At 47.1% G+C, this 23029-nt stretch overlaps 1 protein-coding gene across 1 annotated transcript in view; it reads right to left on the reverse strand.

Annotated features, from left to right (window-relative positions):
* The window catches only part of LOC144501845 (piwi-like protein 2), a 29798-nt gene that overhangs the window by 6626 nt on the left and 143 nt on the right, over window positions 1-23029 (reverse strand). Inside the window, exons 2-4 of the mRNA XM_078225893.1 lie at window positions 11352-11457; window positions 9964-10220; window positions 8779-8886 (exon numbers count right to left, since the gene is read on the reverse strand). Of these exons, the coding sequence (XP_078082019.1) occupies window positions 8779-8886; window positions 9964-10220; window positions 11352-11457 (471 nt within the window). The remainder of the gene's footprint in view (window positions 1-8778; window positions 8887-9963; window positions 10221-11351; window positions 11458-23029) is intronic.

Here is a 23029-nt window from a genome sequence, read left to right on the forward strand (position 1 = left end):
AAAGTGCAACTTTAAGTGAATCAGATTTTCCTATTACAATCAAATGTAGAAGTAGTTGGGCTTTGAAGGACATTTCTCATCAGAAAAAAGCATTAAAACATTATATCCTGTAAGTTGAAATACTGTACATTCCCAAATTCCTATGTTCAACAAAATAACTATTGAAGTAAAATAAATTGTAAAATATTTTTAAAATTCTCCTACTCCCATTCCACTTGCACCCCTCCGCCCATTCAAATCTCCCACTCCTGACTATTCCCCCGATTAATGGCCTCTGTCACTCCCCTGCTCCTCGACGCACACTACCCTGGTCTCTCCCATTTGCTGATTCCTGCTCACTGCTTCCCTCTCCTACTGTGAGTGAGGGCTCAGGAGAAATGTTGCGAGAGAGAATGACTAAGGGAGCAAATGGAACCGAGAGTGGGAAGAGGTCAGGAAGAAAAGTGGTGAGTGGGAGGAATGGCAAGCAGGAGAGGCAACCAGCAGAAGAGAGTCGACAATTAGGAGAGGGCACTGAAATTTACTGTCCTCTCCCAGGCGAGTTTGGTGGTGGGAGTTCATTTAATAACGCGAGAATGCTGCCTTCCCACTTCTACCACAATTATGTCTGAGACACAAAGGCTCATCAACAGCCTGCTGCCAATTGAGGCTCTTAACTGGGCAATTAATGCCCACTTGAAGGCCTCATCCTTCCTCCATTGGTATTTACCCAATGGTGGGTGGGGGGAGGGGGGGTCCCACTATGTAGGGGACAGGACAAGCAAACCTGAGCGGAATTGCTTGTGGATTCGCAGGAAATCTCCCTCATTCAAAGGCACTGAATGCCTGATTGAGGGACCCAGTATCAGGAAAGGAGGGGCACACTGAGGGACAACCACCTGCCTTTGCTCCTGACCCCCTCTCCCATGGCCCACTCCTGCATCACTCAGCTGTGGCCTGAGGTCCAGTAACAGTATTAAGCCTCTGTTGTGTGTGCTACTGACAACAGCCACCACCTCACCGGTGGTACTTTTGTTCAATATTACTGCCAATCTCTGACCAGTAGATCTCAGCAAGCAGGACTTCCACTCCCTGGGATTCTCAATCACACTGAAGACTTGCTATGTCTAATTTTTTCTAAATGACACTGAGGGCTCCCATAGACTCTCAACCAATGGGCAAAACGTTTATGACAATCATTTAAGTCCAGCTTGGAGAAGTGGAGGACCCCTACTCGAGAGAGAGTCAGAGGCAGGAGAGAGTTGAGGAGCTGGAGAGAGTCAGGCAGGTGAGGAGGAGAAGGGGAAGCAGAGGAGAGTTGTGGAGCGAGAAAGCGTCGACAGGAGGAGAGTTGGGGACAGGAAAGAGTTAAGCTGGGAGCAGGAGAGATTCAGGAAGCTGGAGAAACTGTTCCAAAGTGATACTATTGGGTTGCACAAAAACAAAAATCCTGCTACATGTACAGACATAAAGATGTCTTGTTGCAATTATATAGAGCCTTGGTGAGACTGCATCGGGAGTATCGTGTACTATGTACACAATACTCCTTATCTAAAGAAGGATGCAAGTGCAATGTCAGTCCCGTTATATCCACAATGCTGAAGTGAAACGATACCACCAAATAAAGCTACATAAGACTTACTGTATATAGGGCTTCCCATTGCTATTTTTTTCAGTTTATTAGTGTCACAAGTAGGCTTACATTACCACTGCAATTAAGTTACTGTCAAAATCCCCTAGTCGCCACACTCCGGCGCCTCTTTGGGTACATTGAGGGAGAATTTAGTGTGGCCAATGCACCTAACCAGCATGTCTTTTGGACTGTGGGAGGAAACCAGAGCACCCAAAGTAAACCCATGCATTTTCTTTCTTTATATGTTAACTATATTCTGAAATCTGTAGTTCTCTGGATTCACTCCGAACAGTTTGAAGACAAGGCAGCTTCTCAAAGCACCAAAGAGATTCTGGTCCAGCCCCAACAACAGCAGATTTTCACCCTTCAGGAAAACAAGAAAATTTCCAAAGGAAAAAAACAGAGAGAGAGGGAAAACATTATAAGACCCTTGTCAGACACCACCTGGGAGTACTGTGCCCAGTTCTGGTCGCCTCATTACAGAAAGGATGTGAAAGCCATAGAAAGGGTGCAGAGGAGATTTACAAGGATGTTGCCTGGATTGGGTGGCATGCCTTATGAGGATAGGTTGAGGGAGCTCGGTCTTTTCTCCTTGGAGAGACGAAGGATGAGAGGTGACCTGATAGAGGTTTACAAGATGTTGAGAGGTATAGATCGGGTGGATTCTCGGAGGCTTTTTCCCAGGGCTGAAATGGCTGCTATGAGAGGACACCGGTTTAAGGTGCTGGGGAGTAGGTACAGAGGAGATGTCAGGGGTAAGCTTTTCACTCAGAGGGTGGTGGGTGAGTGGAATCGGCTGCCGTCAGTGGTGGTGGAGGCAAACTCGATAGGGTCTTTTAAGAGACTTCTGGATGAGTACATGGGACTTAATAGGATTGAGGGTTATAGGTAAGTCTATTTATAAGACTAGGTAGGTAGGGACACGACTGGCACAACTTGTGGGTCGAAGGGCCTGTTTGTGCTGTAGTTTTTCTATGTTCTATGACATTCAGAAATGCCAACCATCAGCATTGTTTTCATTGTGACTGAAAGGTCTTGTCACTTTGGAGATGACGAACATTCCAACATTGTGATCGAGTTTGGCTGGGGACATGAATTGACAGCAGTGCCTTTTTAAACAGCTTGTGGACTGGACTGCACTGTCCCTTTGACCTGGCTTACCCATCACCCTTCCTAACCTGTCCTCAGCAATTCCTCTTAACTCGCATCTCCCTGACTGTTCCAATGATCTGTTTACCAACCTGCTCTGAACTTTGCTACCCATTTCTTAACTTGCTCCTGGTCCAACAACATGTTGACTTTTGCATTCCCATCCTCTAGCTCAAATCCTTCCATGGTCTATCCCTTTTCCTCGCATTGTGATCTCTTCCAGTCCTGTCGTATTCGCCATCTCTGCACTTTTCCATCTGGGGCTTCCTCTGATTTAAACTGGTCCACGATTGGATGGCTGCGAATTCAACCCTGCTCTAGAATCTCCCCTAAAACACCTCGCCCCCTCTCTTCTCCTTGGAGACTCTCATTAAAACCTCCCTCCTTAATTGAGAGCTTGCTCACTAACCTGTTACCTCCTGATAGGACTCCATAAGAGATATCGGAGCAGAATTTGGGGAAGGTGATGGCCTAGTGGTATTATCACTCGACTATTAATCCAGAAACTCAGCGAATGTTCTGGGGGACTCGGGTTCGAATCCCGCCACGGCAGATGGCAGAATTTGAATTCAATAAAAAATCTAGAATTAGGAATCAACTGATGACCATGAAACCATTGTTGATTGTCGGAAAATCCAATCTGGTTCACTAATGTCCTTCAGGGAAGGAAATCTGCCGTCCTTACCCAGTCTGGCCTACATGTGACTCCAGAGCCACAGCAATGTGGTTGACTCTCAATTGCCCTCCAAACAAGGGCAAACTAGGGATGGGCAATAAATGCTGGCCAGCCAGTGACGCCCATGTCCCACAAAGGGCGGCACGGTAGCACAGTGGTTAGCACTGCTGCTTCACAGCTCCAGGGTCCCGGGTTCGATTCCCGGCTCGGGTCACTGTCTGTGTGGAGTTTGCACATTCTCCTTGTGTCTGCGTGGGTTTCCTCCGGGTGCTCCGGTTTCCTCCCACAGTCCAAAGATGTGCGGATTAGGTTGATTGGCCATGTTAAATTGCCCCTTAGTGTCCTGGGATGCGTAGGTTAGAGGGATTAGCGGGTAAATATGTGGGGGTAGGGCCTGGGTGGGATTGTGGTCGGTGCGGACTCGATGGGCCGAATGGCCTCCTTCTGCACTGTAGGGTTTCTATGAAAGGAATAAAAAGAAGAATTAGGCCATTCGGCCCATCGAGTCTGCTCCACCATTCAATCGTGGCTGATATTTTTCTCATTCCCATTCTCCTGCCTTTTCCCCATAACCCCTGATCCCCTTATTAATCAAGAACCTATCTATCTCTGTCTTAAAGACACTCAAAGACCTGGCCTCCATAACCTTCTGCGGCAAAGAGTTCCACAGATTCGCCACACTCTGGCTGAAGAAATTCCTCCTCATCCCTGTTCTAAAGGGTCGTCTCTCTACTCTGAGGCTGTGCCGTCGGATCCTGGTCTCTCCTGCCGATGGAAACATCTTCCCCGCGTCCTCTATCTAGGCCTTTCAGGATTCAGTATCCAGCCTCACATTTTGTTTGATAAGTTTGCTGTAAATGCAAGTTGCTGCATGGTCCACCCCTGTCCCTGTGCCCTCCTGCCTGGGCACTCAGCACACCCCAGGGTGGCTGGTTTAGAGGTGTCCAATCTGAATGGATGGGACCCAGTTTGGGGGCACTGCCCCTTTAAGGGGCGGGACAAGCCAGGCGGCCTGTGATTGGTCGGGTGACGCGGCTCTGGTGACATTGCCGGGAATTAACAAAGAACAAAGAACAATACAGCACAGGAACAGGCCTTTAGGCCCTCCAAACCCGTGCCGCTCCCTGGTCCAAACTAGACCATTCTTTTGTATACCTCCATTCCACTCCGTTCATGTGGCTATCTAGATAAGTCTTAAACGTTCCCAGTGTGTCTGCCTCCACCACCTTGCCCAGCAGCGCATTCCAGGCCCCCACCACCCTCTGTGTAAAATACGTCCTTCTGATATCCATGTTAAACCTCCCCCCCCCTCACCTTGAACCTATGACCCCTCGTGAACGTCACCACCGACCTGGGAGAAAGCTTCCCACCGTTCACCCTATCTATGCCTTTCATAATTTTATACACCTCTATTAGGTCACCCCTCATCCTCCATCTTTCCAGTGAGAACAACCCCAGTTTACCCAATCTCCCCTCATAACTAAGCCCTTTCATACCAGGCAACATCCTGGTAAACCTCCTCTGCACTCTCTCTAAAGCCTCCACGTCCTTCTGGTAGTGTGGCGACCAGAACTGGGCGCAGTATTCCAAATGCGGCCGAACCAACGTTCTATACAACTGCAACATCAGACCCCAACTTTTATACTTGATGCCCCATCCTATAAAGGCAAGCATGCCATACGCCTTATTCACTACCTTCTCCACCTGTGACGTCACCTTCAAGGATCTGTGGACTTGCACACCCAGGTCCCTCTGCGTATCTACACCCTTTATGGTTCTGCCATTTATCGTATAGCTCCCCCCTACCAAAATGCATCACTTCTCATTTATCTGGATTGAACTCCATCTGCCATTTCTTTGCCCAAATTTCCAGCCTATCTATATCCTCTGTAGCCTCTGACAATGTTCCTCACTATCTGCAAGTCCAGCGATTTTCATGTCATCCGCAAACTTACTGATCACCCCAGTTACACCTTCTTCCAGATCATTTATATAAATCACAAACAGCAGAGGTCCCAATACAGAGCCCTGCGGAACACCACTAGTCACAGGCATCCAGCCAGAAAAAGACTCTTCCACTACCACCCTCTGTCTTCTGTGACCAAGCCAGTTCTCCACCCATCTAGCCACCTCCCCCTTTATCCCATGCGATCCAACCTTTTGCACCAACCTACCATGAGGGACTTTGTCAAACGCTTTACTAAAGTCCATATAGACGACATCCACGGCCCCTCCCTCTCACAAAACCATGCTGACTATCGTTAATGAGTTTATTCCTTTCTAAATGCGCATACATCCTATCTCTAAGAATCCTCTCCAACAACTTCCCTACCACAGACGTCAAGCTCACCGGCCTATAATTTCCCGGGTTATCCTTCCTATCCTTCTTAAATAACGGGACCACATTAGCTATCCTCCAATCCTCTGGGACCTCACCTGTGTCCAGTGACGAGATGAAGATTTGCGTCAGAGGCCCAGCGATTTCATCTCTCGTCTCCCTGAGCAGCCTTGGATAGATTCCATCAGGCCCTGGGGATTTGTCAGTCTTCCCTAAAAAACCTAACACTTCCTCCCTTGTAATGGAGATTTTCTCTAACGGGTCAACACACTCCTCCGAGACACTCCCAGTCAACACATCCCTCTCCTTTGTGAATACCGACGCAAAGTATTCATTTAGGATCTCCCCTACTTCTTTGGGCTCTAAGCATATTTCCCCACTTTTGTCCCTGAGAGGTCTGATTTTTTCCCCGACAACCCTTTTGTTCCTAACGTATGAATAAAATGCCTTGGGATTCTCCTTAATCCTGTCTGCCAAGGACATTTCGTGACCCCTTTTTGCCCTTATAATTCCTCATTTGAGTTCTTATCTACTTTCTTTGTATTCCTCCAGAGCTCCCTCCGTTTTTAGCTGCCTGGACCTAATGTACGCCTCTCTTTTCTTTTTGACCAATCCCTCAATTTCCCTGGTTATCCACGGTTCTCGAATCCTACCCTTCCTATCTTTCTTTTTTACAGGAACATGCCTATCCTGCAGCCCTAACAACTGTTCCTTAAAAGACTCCCACGTGCCAGATGTGGATTTCCCCTCAAACAGCCTCTCCCAATCAACAACTGCCAATTTCTGCCTAATCCCACTAAAATTAGCCTTGCCCCAATCCAACACCTTACCCTTGGGACACCACTCATCCTTTTCCATCACTATCCTAAAGCTAACAGAATTGTGGTCACTATTTGCCACATGTTCCCCTACCGAAACTTTGAAGACCTGACCGGGCTCATTCCCCAGTACTAGGTCAAGTATAGCCCCCTCTCTAGTCGGGCTATCTACATATTGTTCCAAAGAACCTTCCTGTACGCATTTTACAAATTCCTCCCCATTCAGACTGCCAGCCCTACGCGATTTCCAGTCTATACCAGGGAAATTGAAGTCTCCCACTACAACAACCCTATTTTTCCTGCACCTATCCATTATCTCCTGACATATCCGTTCTTCCACTTCCCTTGGGCTGTTGGGGGGCCTGTAGTATACCCCCAACATAGTGACTGCGCCCTTCCTGTTTCTGAGCTCCACCCACAGTGACTCGTTACACGACCCCTCTGAATTGTCCTCCCTCTGCACCGCTGTAATATGCTCTCTAACTAATACTGCTACTCCCCCACCTCTTTTGGCCCCTCCTCTGTCTCGCCTAAAACTCTTGTACCCCGGAATATTCAGTTGCCAGTCCTGTCCCTCTTTCAACCAAGTCTCCGTCACCGCAACCACATCCAAATTCCTCGCAAGCATTAAGGCCCTAAGTTCGTCTGTCTTACCTGCTACGCTCCTTGCATTGAAGTAGATGCACTCCAGACCTCCAGGCCCAGTGAGGTCATCATCCCCCAGAGTGCTCTTCTTCTTTGCCAGCCTTATCCTGGCCCCAAGCTCGTCCCCAGCCTCTACACTTGTAGACATAATTTTTTGATCCCCACCCCCCTGCCATATTAGTTTAAACCCACCCGAACTGCATGAGCAAAACTCCCAGCCAGGATATTCGTGCCCTTTCAATTTAGTTGTGACCCATCCTTCTTGTACAGGTGCCCTCCTCTCTTGAAAATTTCCCAGTGATCCAGGAATATGAAGCCCTCCCTCCTGGACCAGTCCTTTAGCCAAGCGTTCAATGACACATTGTATCGGCGGAAAGGGAATCCCCAGGAGCGGAATCCCAGTGGAGAGCGGCCGGGCCCGACACAGACACAGCTACAGGTACAGGTACCCCCTGCAGTCTGGTCATGTACTTTAGGGTATCCTGAGGATGTTAAAGACAATGTACAAATCCAAACTTACTCTAACTTGGGAGGCAGCCTTTCCTTTATTACTTGTGCCTAGGAAACCTGACGAGTATTTGGGGATATAATACTGCAGCAACAGTGGCTACTGGTGAAAATATTGTAAGAAGATTCGGGGCTTCAGTATAACTGAAATGGAAATAGATTCCTCGAAGCTGGTATGAAAGTCTAACTGTTAGGCGACATTTTATGGCCTGTAGCTGTGCCACAAGTGAAATGTCATTTTGTCATCATTTGTTATTTTAAACACAGATGAGCTCAAGTGCAAGTGATGAAATTATACAACTTAGATTTGCATTCCACAGTTTATACAAAATTTTACATCACAAATGTAGAACTGCATTTAATCCAGGAAAAATCTAACATATACATAAATCTCACTTCAACAAACCTGACTCCCTTTGCCTTCACTTCTCCCATTTTAACTCCCTGTACCCAGGCGTAATGGAGTATCCGAGTCTCACATTTTTGAGACTGACAATTCTAAAGTGCATTCACCAACTCCTTGGTCAGAAAAATTCCTTTGATTGAATAAACTCTGCTTCCCAGATTTCACTGATGTTTGGTTAATTTGTAATTAATCATACAAAAGATAAAGATGGCATGTACAACTTTAAAATGGAGGCTGATTGTTTCTGCATTTTATACCTACCTATAATTTATACCTACCTATAATTTATACCTACCTATAATTAAAGCTACCTATAATCACCTGACGAAGGAGCGACACTCCGAAAGCTTGTGCTACCAAATAAACCTGTTAGACTTTAACCTGGTGTTGTGAGACTTCTTACTATAATTTGTTTAACAAGGCTTTGTGCTGTGGTTCAGTTACGCAGTGTCTTTTAAACCCACTTCACTACTTGTGGTCTTCATTCTCTCCATAACCAGAATTATGAAGTACAGAATGAGATAGCCTGTACATAAATGTGGAAATCTCACATCCTCAAACTTTTCTTTGTAAAATGTAAAGCTTTTTTAATGTTTTCTATGCCGTGCTCTGTCCTGCCCACCTTACCTCTGCACGTGGTCAGGGCTGAGCTTCAGGCTGTTGAATACACAGATGTAGTGCGTTGGGATTCCACAACCTTGACGAACAGTATGGGCCAACAGGAAGAAGTCGGTCCTTAAAAACAGGAAAAGCACAACCAGTGCTGAGAGGAACTAAGCTCACACAGACACTGCTTCATGCACAATGGAACTGGTCAGGCAGTGAAGAATGCTAATAGCACGAGAATACAAAGACAGAAAGTGTGCCTAATCCATGGTATGGGAAACTTGCAGCTGCTTCTCAGGTTGGTGAAGTGGTTCTGAGACTGGAACACACAGGAAGACAAATTAAGCCAAAGAAAAGAGACTTCAATAGATCAGATTTGAACCCCAACAACACATGCTGGACAACAAGGCTAGCATAAAGCGGGGTGTGAGATAATGGTTTGGTAGGTTTGACAGAATTGATTTTTGGATTCACATCTTACTTTCTGCTGCTGGTCAGTAACGGTTACTGCCAGATCTTGGATACAGCTTGAAATGGAAAGGTTATTACTCTGAACACCAGGTTTCTCCCATGACCACAAGGTACAGGGGCCTTGTTTTAACACATCAGTGAGATCTGCAGTCAGCATCGGCTACACAAGTAAAACTCGTGTTTAATGCCTGTGCTTCACGGCGGCACGGTAGCACAGTGGTTAGCACTGCTGCTTCACAGCTCCAGGGTCCCGGGTTCGATTCCCGGCTTGGGTCACTGTCTGTGTGGAGTTTGCACATTCTCCTCGTGTCTGCGTGGGTTTCCTCCGGGTGCTCCGGTTTCCTCCCACAGTCCAAAGATGTGCGGGTTAGGTTGATTGGCCAGGTTAAAAAATTGCCCCTTAGAGTCCTGGGATGTGTAGGTTAGAGGGATTAGCGGGTAAAATATGTGGGGGTAGGGCCTGGGTGGGATTGTGGTCGGTGCAGACTCGATGGGCCGAATGGCCTCCTTCTGCACTGTAGGGTTTCTATGATTTCACTCTCCAGAGCTCTGCCTCTTACACCTTGCACTGTGCATGACCAGACCAGAGGGCAGTTCACACAGCAAGCCAGGCAGCAGATCCCAGGGCTCCACTGATGCAAGTGCAGAATCAGCTGCAGGAGGTGAGGCCTACCCTGTGTTAACAGTCCCTGAAAACACTGATGCCAAATCTAGTCACGAGTGACTGTAGCTCACCATTCCTTGTGGGTGACAGTGTGGTCCATCACAGTTCCAGGAGGTGGCATCTCTAGCCTGCCTGAGCCCGCCTGTGCATACAAATTGGTGCTGATCCTCTTCTGCACCACAATCACCATCATTTTTGGGTGATAATTGCTGAACACCTCAAAACACTTCAAAAGTTGAGGCAGTTCGTAGTCTGTTACTGTATTCAGCTGGCCATCAGATACTCCATCCCGGTACATGGCTACCTTCTCTGGGAGACAGTGGTTCATCTGAAGGGTGAAGAGACAGTGTGTCAGCGTATGTCAGACCCCAGCCATTCTGCTCACTGCAGCCAATCAAGGCCACCAGCATTCACCCACTTCAATCCAGGGCCACATCCTGCCCATGTTGAACACGAGAGGGAGGTGAAAAAAAAACAGAGAAAAAGGGACAAGAAGAGAGAGATACTGTACACTGGAACTAGAGGAACAGCAGAGAGTTGGTGGCTTCTACCCCTGCCCATTCTAAGCAGATGCCTTGTACCCATACCCACTGTAAATGTAGGGAAGGGTACACTGTCTGAATAATTCATGGTGCCATGTGCCATTTACGCCCCTTTTATATTTCAGAACTATTTCCTTGCTGTCACCATAGCTATTGCCTGTGAATCTTCCGTCACCAGACTATTTCCTTCAGAGGGGGAGGTGATGGCCTAGTGGTACAATCACTAGTATAATCCAGAAACTCAGCGAATGTTCTGGGGACCCGGGTTTGAATCCAACCATGGCAGATGGTGGAATTTGAATTCAGTAAAAAATACCTGGAATTAAGAATCTACTGATGACCATGAAACCATTGTCGATTGTCGGAAAAACCCATCTGGTTCACTAATATCCTTTAGGGAAGGAAATCTGCTGTTCTTACCCAGTCTGGTCTACCTGTGACTCCAGAGCCATAGCAATGTGGTTGATTCTCAACTGCCTTCCAAGGGCAACTAGGGATGGACAATAAATGCTGGCCAGCCAGTGACATCGATGTCCCACGGATGAATTTAAAAAATGTCAGCACTGACTACCTTCCTTTCTGACAGAGGCAAAAGAGAACCCTTCTCCGACCCCAGGGAGGCCGGTAGATTCTCCCACATCTACAGGCTCTGGTTTCACCATGTTTAATTTGAAGGCGGCTTACGGTGACAGAGAAATAAAAGACATTCTGATTGGGAGCAAACTCTGCACAGAAAGACTAGCTGAGCAGACTGATTCTGAACAAGGATTGAAAGAGGATAGAGACAAAGGCAGATGGGAGAACCCTCTGATTGAGACTAGCTTATCTCCAACCTATTGTGTGAGAGAATGTCGGTTACAATACAGAAATACTGAAAGGTACGCAGCTTGTTGACTTGTGATTCCTTTGCTGGCTACCTCATAATATTTCTTCAGGGATGCCACCATACAAATCTTTAAGCCGTCAATGATTTCCTGATTGGGCATCTGAAGTGCCACCTTCGAGAACCATTTGGTCATTGACCTGGTAAAAGAAACACAGAATGAGAGAGAAATTGCAGCCCCTTCATCTCAGCATCCAATCTTACTCCACGCTCTTACCCGCGGTAATGTAACTGCAGATTTATTCTGCTGTAATCTCATTGTGTAGTCTCAGAGTTTTCAGCTATATGGAGAGGTGGTCTGGATCAAGCTCCTGTATGCCTCACCACATCTTATCATGTGATGGGCAACTGGAGGAAATTAGGACCAATGTTTTAAGAGGATTCTGCTTGAGAATGTGGGATTGCTGACTTTACCCGCAACAACATGACACATTTTTGTCATAAAATGATCTGAACAGGAATTAGTCTTGGATCAATGGCAGAATTCTTGGCACTCTCAGGAAGTCATGGGCTCATATCCCACTCCACAGACTTGTATCAATAATCCAGCATTCTGTGTGGAGTTTGCGCATCCAGTCCCGTGTCCCCCCCCCCCGCCCTCGAGTCTGAGTGGGTTTCCTCCAGGTGCTCTGGTTTCCTCCCACTCTCCAAAGATGTGTGGGTGAGATTGGCCATGCTAAATTGTCCCTTAATGTCAGGAGGTTAGTAGGGTAAATAAGCAGGGTTGTGGGATGGGGCCTGGGTGGGATTGTGGACAGTGCAGACTCGATGGGCTGAATGGCTTCCTTCTGCACTGTAGGGATTCTATGATTCCAGCACAGTGGTGAGAGTGCGCTGTATTGTCCACGATTAATAATTCAGACTTAAATGTATTCACTTTTTAAATTCATTCGTGGGACATGGGAGTCACTGGCTGGCCAGCATTTATTGCCTATCCTTAGTTGCCCAAGGGCAATTGAGAGTCAACCACATTGCTGTCACTTTGGAGCCACATGTAGGCCAGACTGGGTAAGGATGGTAGATTTCCTTCCCTAAAGGACATTAATGAACCAGATGAGACACCAGACCGAGGTTGTTGCTACTCTAGATTGCAATGCACTATTTTCAACAGCAGGGGAGATTTTCCCTGGTGTCTTTACTAATACTTATCCCACAACGAACATTTCAAATATACATTATCTGATTATTCTGATTGTGGGACCTCACTGCATGCAAATCGCTATCATTGTTCCACAGGTGCAGGCTGAGGGTAAGGGAGTGTGTTTCTGCATTTGATTTATTTATTTATTTTTCCGTTAAATTTGTGTTAAAAATCGGAGGTTTTTTTTTCCAAAACAGGAAGTAGGCCCAGGAGAAGCCTGGGAAGGTTTTTGGAGGGATTAAAAGCAGGCCGCACTTTTGAGTGAGCAGTGTCGGGAGTGGGCAGTGGAGTGAGTGGGAAGCAGAGTGAGAGCTGTAAGGGCTTTGGCTCACAGGGCTTCGGGGGAAAGGGCGAAGCGGGGTAGGTTTTTTTTTCCATTCCTATAAAGGAAAAGGGTAGCTATGAGTGATAGGCCAGTTTGCTGCTTTCGGTGTGGGATGTGGGAGTTCCTGGAAACACCTAGCCACCCGGAGGTTCACATTTGCGCCAGGTGCGTGGAACTGCAGCTCGTGAGGGACCGCGTCACGGAACTGGAGCAGCGGCTTGATGACCTTAGTCTAATCAGGGAGAATGAGAGACAAATAGACATGAGTTATAGGCAAGTGGTTACATCGGGGCCTCAGAGGGAAGACACGAGGGTCACAGTTAGGAGGAGTAAAGGTCATAAGGGTAACATACCAGAGTGTATTCCAGTGGCTGTCTCTCATAATAGGAAGGGCTCGGCGACAGGTTTGAGAGGGGAGGGGAGTGAGCAATTAGTGGTGGGGTCACCTGTGGTTGTCCCCCTCCAAAACAAGTATATTGTTTTGGATAGTGTGGAGGAGGATGACTCTCCAGGGGTAAGCCATAGTGACCAGGTCACTGGCACACAGTCAGGCTCTGTGGCCCGGAAAGGAAAGAGAGGGATTAGGAGAGCAATAGTGGTGGGGGACGTGTCGGTTAGAGGCACGGACAGGCGATTCTGTGGGTGCGAACGGGTCTCCAGGATGGTAGTCTGCCTACCTGGTGCTGGGGTACTGGATGTCTCCGAGCGGATAGGAGGCATATTAAAAGGGGAGGATAAAGATACGGATGTCATTGTACACATTGGTGCAAATGATGTAGATAGGAAGAGCAGGGGGATCCTACGAGAGCAATTCAGGGAGTTGGGAAATAGGCTGAAAAGTAGGGCCTCCAGGGTGGCAATCTCTGGGCTGCTCCCAATACCTAGGGCCAGTGAGGCTAGGAATAGGGAGATAGTACAATTGAACGCTTGGCTAAAGGACTGGTCCATGAGGGAGGGCATCATATTCCTGGATCACTGGGAAGTTTTCAAGAGAGGAGGGCACATGTACAAGAAGGACGGGTCACAACTAAATTGGAAGGGCATGAATATCCTGGCTGGGAGTTTTGCTCGTGCAGTTCGAGTGGGTTTAAACTAATATGGCAGGGGGGTGGGGATCAAAAAATTATGTCTACAAGTGTAGAGGCTGGGGACGAGCTTGGGGCCAGGACAAGGCTGGCAAAGAAGAAGAGCACTCTGGGGGATGATGACCTCACTGGGCCTGGAGGTCTGGAGTGCATCTACTTCAATGCAAGGAGCGTAGCAGGTAAGACAGACGAACTTAGGGCCTTAATGCTTATGAGGAATTTGGATGTGGTTGCGGTGACGGAGACTTGGTTGAAAGAGGGACAGGACTGGCAACTGAATATTCCGGGGTACCAGTGTTTTAGGCGAGACAGAGGAGGGGCCAAAAGAGGTGGGGGAGTAGCAGTATTAGTTAGAGAGCATATTACAGCGGTGCAGAGGGAGGACAATTCAGAGGGGTCGTGTAACGAGTCACTGTGGGTGGAGCTCAGAAACAGGAAGGGCGCAGTCACTATGTTTGGGGCATACTACAGGCCCCCCAACAGCCCAAGGGAAGTGGAAGAACGGATATGTCAGGAGATAATGGATAGGTGCAGGAAAAATAGGGTTGTTGTAGTGGGAGACTTCAATTTCCCTGGTATAGACTGGAAATCGCGTAGGGCTGGCAGTCTGAATGGGGAGGAATTTGTAAAATGCGTACAGGAAGGTTCTTTGGAACAATATGTAGATAGCCCGACTAGAGAGGGGGCTATACTGGACCTAGTACTGGGGAATGAGCCCGGTCAGGTCTTCAAAGTTTCGGTCGGGGAACATGTGGCAAGTAGTGACCACAGTTCTGTTAGCTTTAGGATAGTGATGGAAAAGGATGAGTGGTGTCCCAAGGGTAAGGTGTTGGATTGGGGCAAGGCTAATTTTAGTGGGATTAGGCAGAAATTGGCAGTTGTTGATTGGGAGGGGCTGTTTGAGGGTAAATCCACATCTGGCACGTGGGAGTCTTTTAAGGAACAGTTGTTAAGGCTGCAGGATAGGTATGTTCCTGTAAAAAAGAAAGATAGGAAGGGTAGGATTCGAGAACCGTGGATAACCAGGGAAATTGAGGGATTGGTCAAAAAGAAAAGAGAGGCGTACGTTCGGTCCAGGCAGCTGAAAACGGAGGGAGCTCTGGAGGAATACAAAGAAAGTAGGAAAGAACTCAAACGAGGAATTAGAAGGGTAAAAAGGGGTCACGAAATGTCCTTGGCAGACAGGATTAAGGAGAATCCCAAGGCATTTTATTCATACGTTAGGAACAAAAGGATTGTCGGGGAAAAAATCAGACCTCTCAGGGACAAAAGTGGGGAATTATGCTTAGAGCCCAAAGAAGTAGGGGAGATCCTAAATGAATACTTTGCGTCGGTATTCACAAAGGAGAGGGATGTGTTGACAGGGAGGTCTTGGAGGGGAGTGTTGACCCGTTAGAGAAAATCTCCATTACAAGGGAGGAAGTGTTAGGTTTTTTAGGGAATATAAAGACTGACAAATCCCCAGGGCCTGATGGAATCTATCCAAGGCTGCTCAGGGAGACGAGAGATGAAATCGCTGGGCCTCTGACGCAAATCTTTGTCTCGTCACTGGACACAGGTGAGGTCATGATGTGGAGATGCCGGCGTTGGACTGGGGTAAGCACAGTAAGAAGTCTCACAACACTAGGTTAAAGTCCAACAAGTTTATAAACCTGTTGGACTTTAACCTGGTGTTGTGAGACTTCTTACTGCACAGGTGAGGTCCCAGAGGATTGGAGGATAGCTAATGTGGTCCTGTTATTTAAGAAGGATAGGAAGGATAACCCGGGAAATTATAGGCCGGTGAGCTTGACGTCCGTGGTCGGGAAGTTGTTGGAGAGGATTCTTAGAGATAGGATGTATGTGCATTTAGAAAGGAATAAACTCATTAACGATAGTCAGCATGGTTTTGTGAGAGGGAGGTCATGCCTCACTAACCTGGTGGAGTTTTTTGAAGAAGTGACTAGAATGGTTGACGAGGGAAGGGTCGTGGATGTCGTCTATATGGACTTTAGTAAAGCGTTTGACAAAGTCCCTCATGCTAGGTTGGTGCAAAAGGTTGGATCTCATGGGATAAAGGGGGAGGTGGCTAGATGGGTGGAGAACTGGCTTTGTCACAGAAGACAGAGGGTGGTAGTGGAAGGGTCTTTTTCCGGCTGGATGCCTGTGACTAGTGGTGTTCCGCAGGGCTCTGTATTGGGACCTCTGCCGTTTGTGATTTATATAAACGATCTGGAAGAAGGTGTAACTGGGGTGATCAGTAAGTTTGCGGACAACATGAAAATGGCTGGGCTTGCAGATAGTGAGGAACATTGTCAGAGGCTACAGATGGATATAGAATCATAGAAACCCTACAGTGCAGAAGGAGGCCATTCGGCCCATCGAGTCTGCACCGACCACAATCCCACCCAGGCCCTACCCCCACATATTTACCCGCTAATCCACGCATCCCAGGACTCTAAGGGGCAATTTTTAACCTGGCCAATCAACCTAACCCGCACATCTTTGGACTGTGGGAGGAAACCGGAGCACCCAGAGTAAACCCACGCAGACACGAGGAGAATGTGCAAACTCCACACAGACAGTGACCCGAGCCGGGAATCGAACCCGGGACCCTGGAGCTGTGAAGCAGCAGTGCTAACCACTGTGCTACCGTGCCGCCCATAGATATAGATAGGCTTGATACTTGGGCAAAAAAATGGCAGATGGAGTTCAATCCAGATAAATGCAAAGTGATGCATTTTGGTAGAACTAACGTAGGGGGGAGCTATACGATAAATGGCAGAACCATAAAGGGTGTAGATACGCAGAGGGACCTGGGTGTGCAAGTCCACAGATCCTTGAAGGTGACGTCACAGGTGGAGAAGGTAGTGAAGAAGGCATATGGCATGCTTGCCTTTATAGGACGGGGCATAGAGTATAAAAGTTGGGGTCTGATGTTGCAGTTGTATAGTACGTTGGTTCGGCCGCATTTGGAATACTGTGCCCAGTTCTGGTCGCCACACTACCGGAAGGACGTGGAGGCTTTAGAGAGAGTGCAGAGGAGGTTTACCAGGATGTTGCCTGGTATAGAAGGGCTTAGTTATGAGGAGAGATTGGGTAAACTGGGGATGTTCTCACTGGAAAGACGGAGGATGAGGGGTGACCTAATAGAGGTGTATAAAATTATGAAAGGCATAGATAGGGTGAACGGTGGGAAGCTTTTTCCCAGGTCGGTGGTGACGTTCACAAGGGGTCATAGGTTCAAGGTGAGGGGGGGGAGGTTTAACACGGATATCAGAAGGACGTATTTTATGCAGAGGGTGGTGGGGGCCTGGAATGCGCTGCCGGGCAAGGTGGTGGAGGCGGACACTCTGGGAACGTTTAAGACTTATCTAGATAGCCACATGAACGGAGTGGGAATGGAGGGATACAAAAGAATGGTCTAGTTTGGACCAGGGAGTGGTGCGGGCTTGGAGGGCCAAAGGGCCTGTTCCTGTGCTGTATTGTTCTTTGTTCTTATGACAACTGTGTACACACTCCAAAATGCCTTCTTTAACTGGAAAGCACTTTGTGAGGTGAAGCTGTGAAAGGCATGATATAAAAGCAAGTTTCTATTTTTATTACAGGAGTGGAATCAAACAAAAGCTGCCATGAGCTAGTGGAGAAATAAAAACACTCACTGAATGTCTGGTCAAAGAGATCGGCCTCAGATTTTATCAAAATTCCGATCACTCCCAGCTGTGTGTGAAATGCAACAGAATTTTCCCTTTCTCAGTTCAGTACTGGCTGATGGGAAGGCGCTGACCTCTTCTTTAGATAAGAAAATCAAATACTCTCTAACAACATTTGTGTTAGCTAGCCAGCCAGGTTCACCTGGGAGTATTACACCACATGGACTGCAGTAATGCTGGAAGGCAGCTCACTCTCAAGGACAAGGTCACATCAGCTGTGTAACCAATCCTACACGTGAAATCTGGTACATGTAGACCGATCTCCCACAAAATGTTCTAGAACAGATGTGCCCCCATGGGCAAACATACAGAATTTATACATACGGCAGCACCGAGATGATTTATCACACTGTTTGGTGAAACTTTGCAGTGGAGAATAAAACAACCAGGAAGAACTCCAGTCAGTGTGCTGGAACAGGTTCAGGGTGTGTTATGTCATGAGCCACTTACAACTTGACAGTGGCAACAGAAAAATAGTTTTACAAACAAAGGAATGACAAGCAGGGGAAGGCCACTCGGCCCCTCGAGCCTGTTCCACATTCAGTCAGATCATGGCTCATCTGATTTTAACCTCAACTCTGCATTCCTGATTATCGGTGAAAACCTCGCGCCTCCATGTTTATCAATAATCTGTCCAGCTCTGCTTTAAACATAATCAAAGACTCTGCCTTTCGACAAAGAGAATGCCAACGTCTCACAACCCTCAGTGAAATCACTTTTTCACATCTCTGTCTTAAATGGGTGACACAATATTTTTAAACAGTGGCCCCCCAGTTCTAGATTCTCCCACAAGAGCAAACATCCTCTCCACATCCACTCTGTCAAGGCCTCTCAGGTCTTTCTATCAAGTTCATCATACTTTTCTATATTCCAGCAGATACAAGTCTAGCCTGTCCCGATAACCTGTCCATTCCAGGTGATAATCTAGTAAACCTTCGCTGAACTGCTTTCAATGCATTTACACCTTTCCTGAAGTAAGGAGACCAATACTGTACTCCAGATGTGGTCTCACCAATGTCCTCCAGATGTGTTCTCACCAATGCCCTCCAGATGTGGTCTCACCAATGCCCTGTGTAACAGATGCATAAACTTCCTACCTCTATAATCAATCCCTCTCCACAATAATTAATAACATTTGATGAGCTTTCCTGACTACTTTCTGTACCTGTATACTAGTCTTTTGTGATTCATGTGTAGCACATCCAGATCCCTCTGGATCTCAGAGCTCTGTAATCTCTTACCATTTATTTGTCATGCCAAATTATACTCTATTTGCCAGATCTTTGCCCACTCACCTATCTATATCCTTTTGTAGCCTCTTTATGTCCTGAACTTATTTTCTATAGAATCCCTACAACACAGAAACTCTCTGAAAGAGCATCTCACCCAGGCTCTCCCTCCCTGTAACCATGCACATTTACCATGGCTAATCCACCTATCCAGTTCATCTTTGGACATTGAGAGGCAATTTAGCATGGCCAATCTACCTAACATGCACATCTTTGGAGTGTGGGAATGAAGTGCAGCACTCATGCACGCCGAAATAGGGAGAACATGCAGAATCCGCACAAACAGTCACCCAAAGCCGGAATTGAACTCAGGTCCTTGGTGCTGAGAGGCAGAAGTGGTTTTTAGTTTCAGTTTAGTTTATTTATTAGTGTCACAAGTAGGCTACATTAACACTGCAATAAAGTTACTGTGAAAATTCCCTAGTCGCCACACTCCTTTGCCTGTTCGGGTACACTGAGTGGGAATTTAGCATGGCCAATGCACCTAACCAGCACATCTTTCGGACTGTGGGAGGAAACTGGAGCACCCGGAGGAAACCCACACAGACATGGGGAGAAGGTGCAGACTCCGCACAGACAGTGACCCAAACCGGGAATTGAACCCAGGTCCCTGGCATTGTGAGGCATCAGTGCTAACCACTGTGCAGCCCCTTTCCTAACTATCTTCGCATCATCAACAAATTTAACAACATACTTTTGAGCCCTTCATCCAAATAATTTACAGAAATTAAGAGTTGAGGCCCCAGCACTGATCCCTGTGGCACATCAGTCACCACATCCTGCCAACCAGAAAATAAGTTAAAGTTGAAGTTAATTTATTAGTCACAAGTAAGGCTTACATTAACACTGCAAAGAAGTTACTGTGAAATTCCCCTAGTTGCCACACTCCGGCATCTGTTCGGGTCAATGCACCCTAACCAGCACGCCTTTCAGAATGTGGGAGGAAACTGGAGGAAACCCACGCAGACACGGGGAGAACGTGCAGACTCCACACAGACAGTGACCCAAGCCAGGAATTGAACCCAGGTCCCTGGCGCTGTGAGGCAGCAGTGCTAAGCACTGTGCCACCCATGTCTATTCTGTTTCAGTTAACTAGCCAGAGGGTTAACTAGCCAGAGGAGACAGAGGGTACTGGTCAAAGGGCCTTTTTCCGGCTGGAGGTCTGTGTCCAGTGGTGTTCCGCAGGGCTCTGTACTGGGACCTCTGCTATTTGTGATATATATAAATGATTTGGAAGAAGGTGTAACTGGTGTAATCAGCAAGTTTGCGGATGACACGAAGACGGCTGGACTTGCGGATAGCGATGAGCATTGTCGGGCAATACAGCAGGATATAGATTTGCTGGAATATTGGGTGGAGAGGTGGCAGATGGAATTTAATCCAGATAAATGCGAAGTGATGCATTTTGAAAGAAATAATGTAGGGAGGAGTTATACAATAAATGGCAGAGCCATCAAGAGTATAGAAACACAGAGGGACCTAGGTGTGCAAGTCCACAAATCCTTGAAGGTGGCAACACAGGTGGAGAAGGTGGTGAAGAAGGCATGTGGTACGCTTGCCTTTATAGGACGGGGTATAGAGTATAAAAGCTGGAGTCTGATGATGCAGCTGTATAGAACGCTGGTTAGGCCACATTTGGAGTACTGCGTCCAGTTCTGGTCGCCGCACTATCAGAAGGACGTGGAGGCGTTAGAGAGAGTGCAGAGAAGGTTTACCAGGATGTTGCCTGGTATGGAGGGTCTTAGCTATGAGGAGAGATTGGGTAAACTGGGGTTGTTCTCCCTGGAAAGACGGAGAATGAGGGGAGATCTAATAGAGGTGTACAAGTTTATGAAGGGGATAGATAGGGTGAACGGTGGGAAGCTTTTTCCCAGATCAGAAGTGACGATCACGAGGGGTCACGGGCTCAAGGTGAGAGGGGCGAAGTATAACTCAGATATTAGAGGGATGTTTTTTACACAGAGGGTGGTGGGGGCCTGGAATGCGCTGCCAAGTAGGGTGGTGGAGGCAGACACGCTGACATCGTTTAAGACTTACCTGGATAGTCACATGAGCAGCCTGGGAATGGAGGGATACAAATGATTGGTCTAGTTGGACCAAGGAGCGGCACAGGCTTGGAGGGCCGAAGGGCCTGTTTCCTGTGCTGTAATGTTCTTTGTTCTTCCTGTTCTTTGTACCTCACAAAAGTTTAAGTCATAAGATAAGAGCCCATGTGTTGGAGGTAGTAGAATCATAGAATTCCTACAGTGCAGAAGGAGGCCATTCGACCCATTGAGTCTGCACCGACCACAATCCCACCCAGCCCCTATTTCCATAACCCTACATATTTACCCTGCTAATCCCCCTGACACTAGGGTCAATTTAGCATGGCCAATCAACCTATCCTGCACATCTTTGGACTGTGAGAGGAAACCCACGCAGACACGGAGAGAATGTGCAAACTCCACACACACAGTGACCCGAGGCTGGAATTGAACCTGTGTCCATGGCGCTGTGAGGCAACAGTGCTAACCATGTGCCAATAGTATATTGTAAGAAGTCTCACAACACCAGGTTAAAGTCCAACAGGTTTATTTGGTAGCAAATACCATAAGCTTTCGGAGCACTGCTCCTTCGTCAGATGGAGTGGAAATTTCCACATTTCCACTCCATCTGACGAAGGAGCAGTGCTCCGAAAGCTTATGGTATTTGCTACCAAATAAACCTGTTGGACTTTAACCTGGTGTTGTGAGACTTCTTACCGTGCTCACCCCAGTCCAACGCTGGCATCTCCACACCAATAGTATATTGGCATGGATAGAGATTTGACTAATGAACAGGAAACAGCAACCTGTAACCAGTGGGGTTCCACAGGGATCAGTGTTGGGACCGCAACACTGATGCAATCAGCCATGATTGAATGGCGGAACAGATTAGATGGGCCGAGTGGCCTAATTCTGCTCTTATGTCTTATGGTCTAACTGTTTACAATATATTTAATGACTTGGAGGACGGAAGCGAATGTACTGTAACCAAATTTGCAGATGACACAAAAATAAGTGGAAAGACAAGTTGCGAGAAGGATACAAACAGTTTACAAAGAGAAATTGATAGGTTAAATAAGTGGGCAAAAAAGTTGGCAAGTGGTGTATAATGTGGGAAAACGTGAAGTAGTTCATTTTGGAAGGGATAACAAAAGAACGGAGTGTTATTTAAATGGAGAAAAACTGAAGAAAGCTGCAACACAAAGGGACTTGGGGGTACTTGTGCACGAAACACAGAAGCAAGCACGGGGCAGCAGGTAATCAGGAAGGCTAATGGAATGTTGGCCTGTATTTCAAAGGGGTTGGAGTATAAGAGTAGGGAAGTCTTGCTGCAACTGTACAAGGTACTGGTGAAACCACATCTGGATTACTGTGAACAGTTTTACAATAGACTCCCTACAGTGCAGAAGGAGGCCATTTGGTCCATTAAATCTGCACTGACATTCCAACAGAGCTTCTTACCCAGGCCCACCCTCTGCCCTAACCCCATAACTCCACACATTTAGTCCACTAATCCCCCTAACCTACACATTTTGGGGACAATTTGGCATGGCCAATCCACCTAACCTGCACATCTTTGGACTGTAGGAGGAAACCAAAGCACCCAGAGGAAACCCATGCAGATACGGAGAGAATGTGCAAACTCCACATAGTCACCCAACGCTGCAATCAAACTCAGGTTGCTGGTGCTGTGGGAGGATATGATTTAATTTGAGGCAGTTCAGAGAAAGTTCACTAGGATGAACCCCAGTATGAAGGGATTGTCTTATGAGGAAAGGTTAAACAGGTTGGGACTCTACTCATTGGAGTTTAGAAGAATGAGAGGTGATCTCATTGAAACATATAGGATTCTTAAGGGGCTTAACAGGATAAATGCTGAGAGGGTGTTTTCTTCATGGGAGAGGCTAGGACCAGAGGGCATAGTCTCAGAATAAAGGCACAATTTAAAACTGAGATGAGGAGAAATTTCTTCTCTAGAGGGTTAAGAGTCTTCGGAACTCCTCACCACAGATAGCTGAGGAGGGAGAGTCATTATGTATATTTAAAGCTGAGATAGATAGATTATTGACCAGTAAGGAAATCAAGGATTATGAGGAAAGGGCAGGAAAGTAGACGTGAGGAATGTTGGATCAGCCATAGTCCTATTGAATGGCAGA

This window comes from Mustelus asterias, chromosome 12 (genome assembly GCF_964213995.1).
Source record: "Mustelus asterias chromosome 12, sMusAst1.hap1.1, whole genome shotgun sequence".
Lineage (NCBI taxonomy): Eukaryota > Metazoa > Chordata > Chondrichthyes > Carcharhiniformes > Triakidae > Mustelus > Mustelus asterias.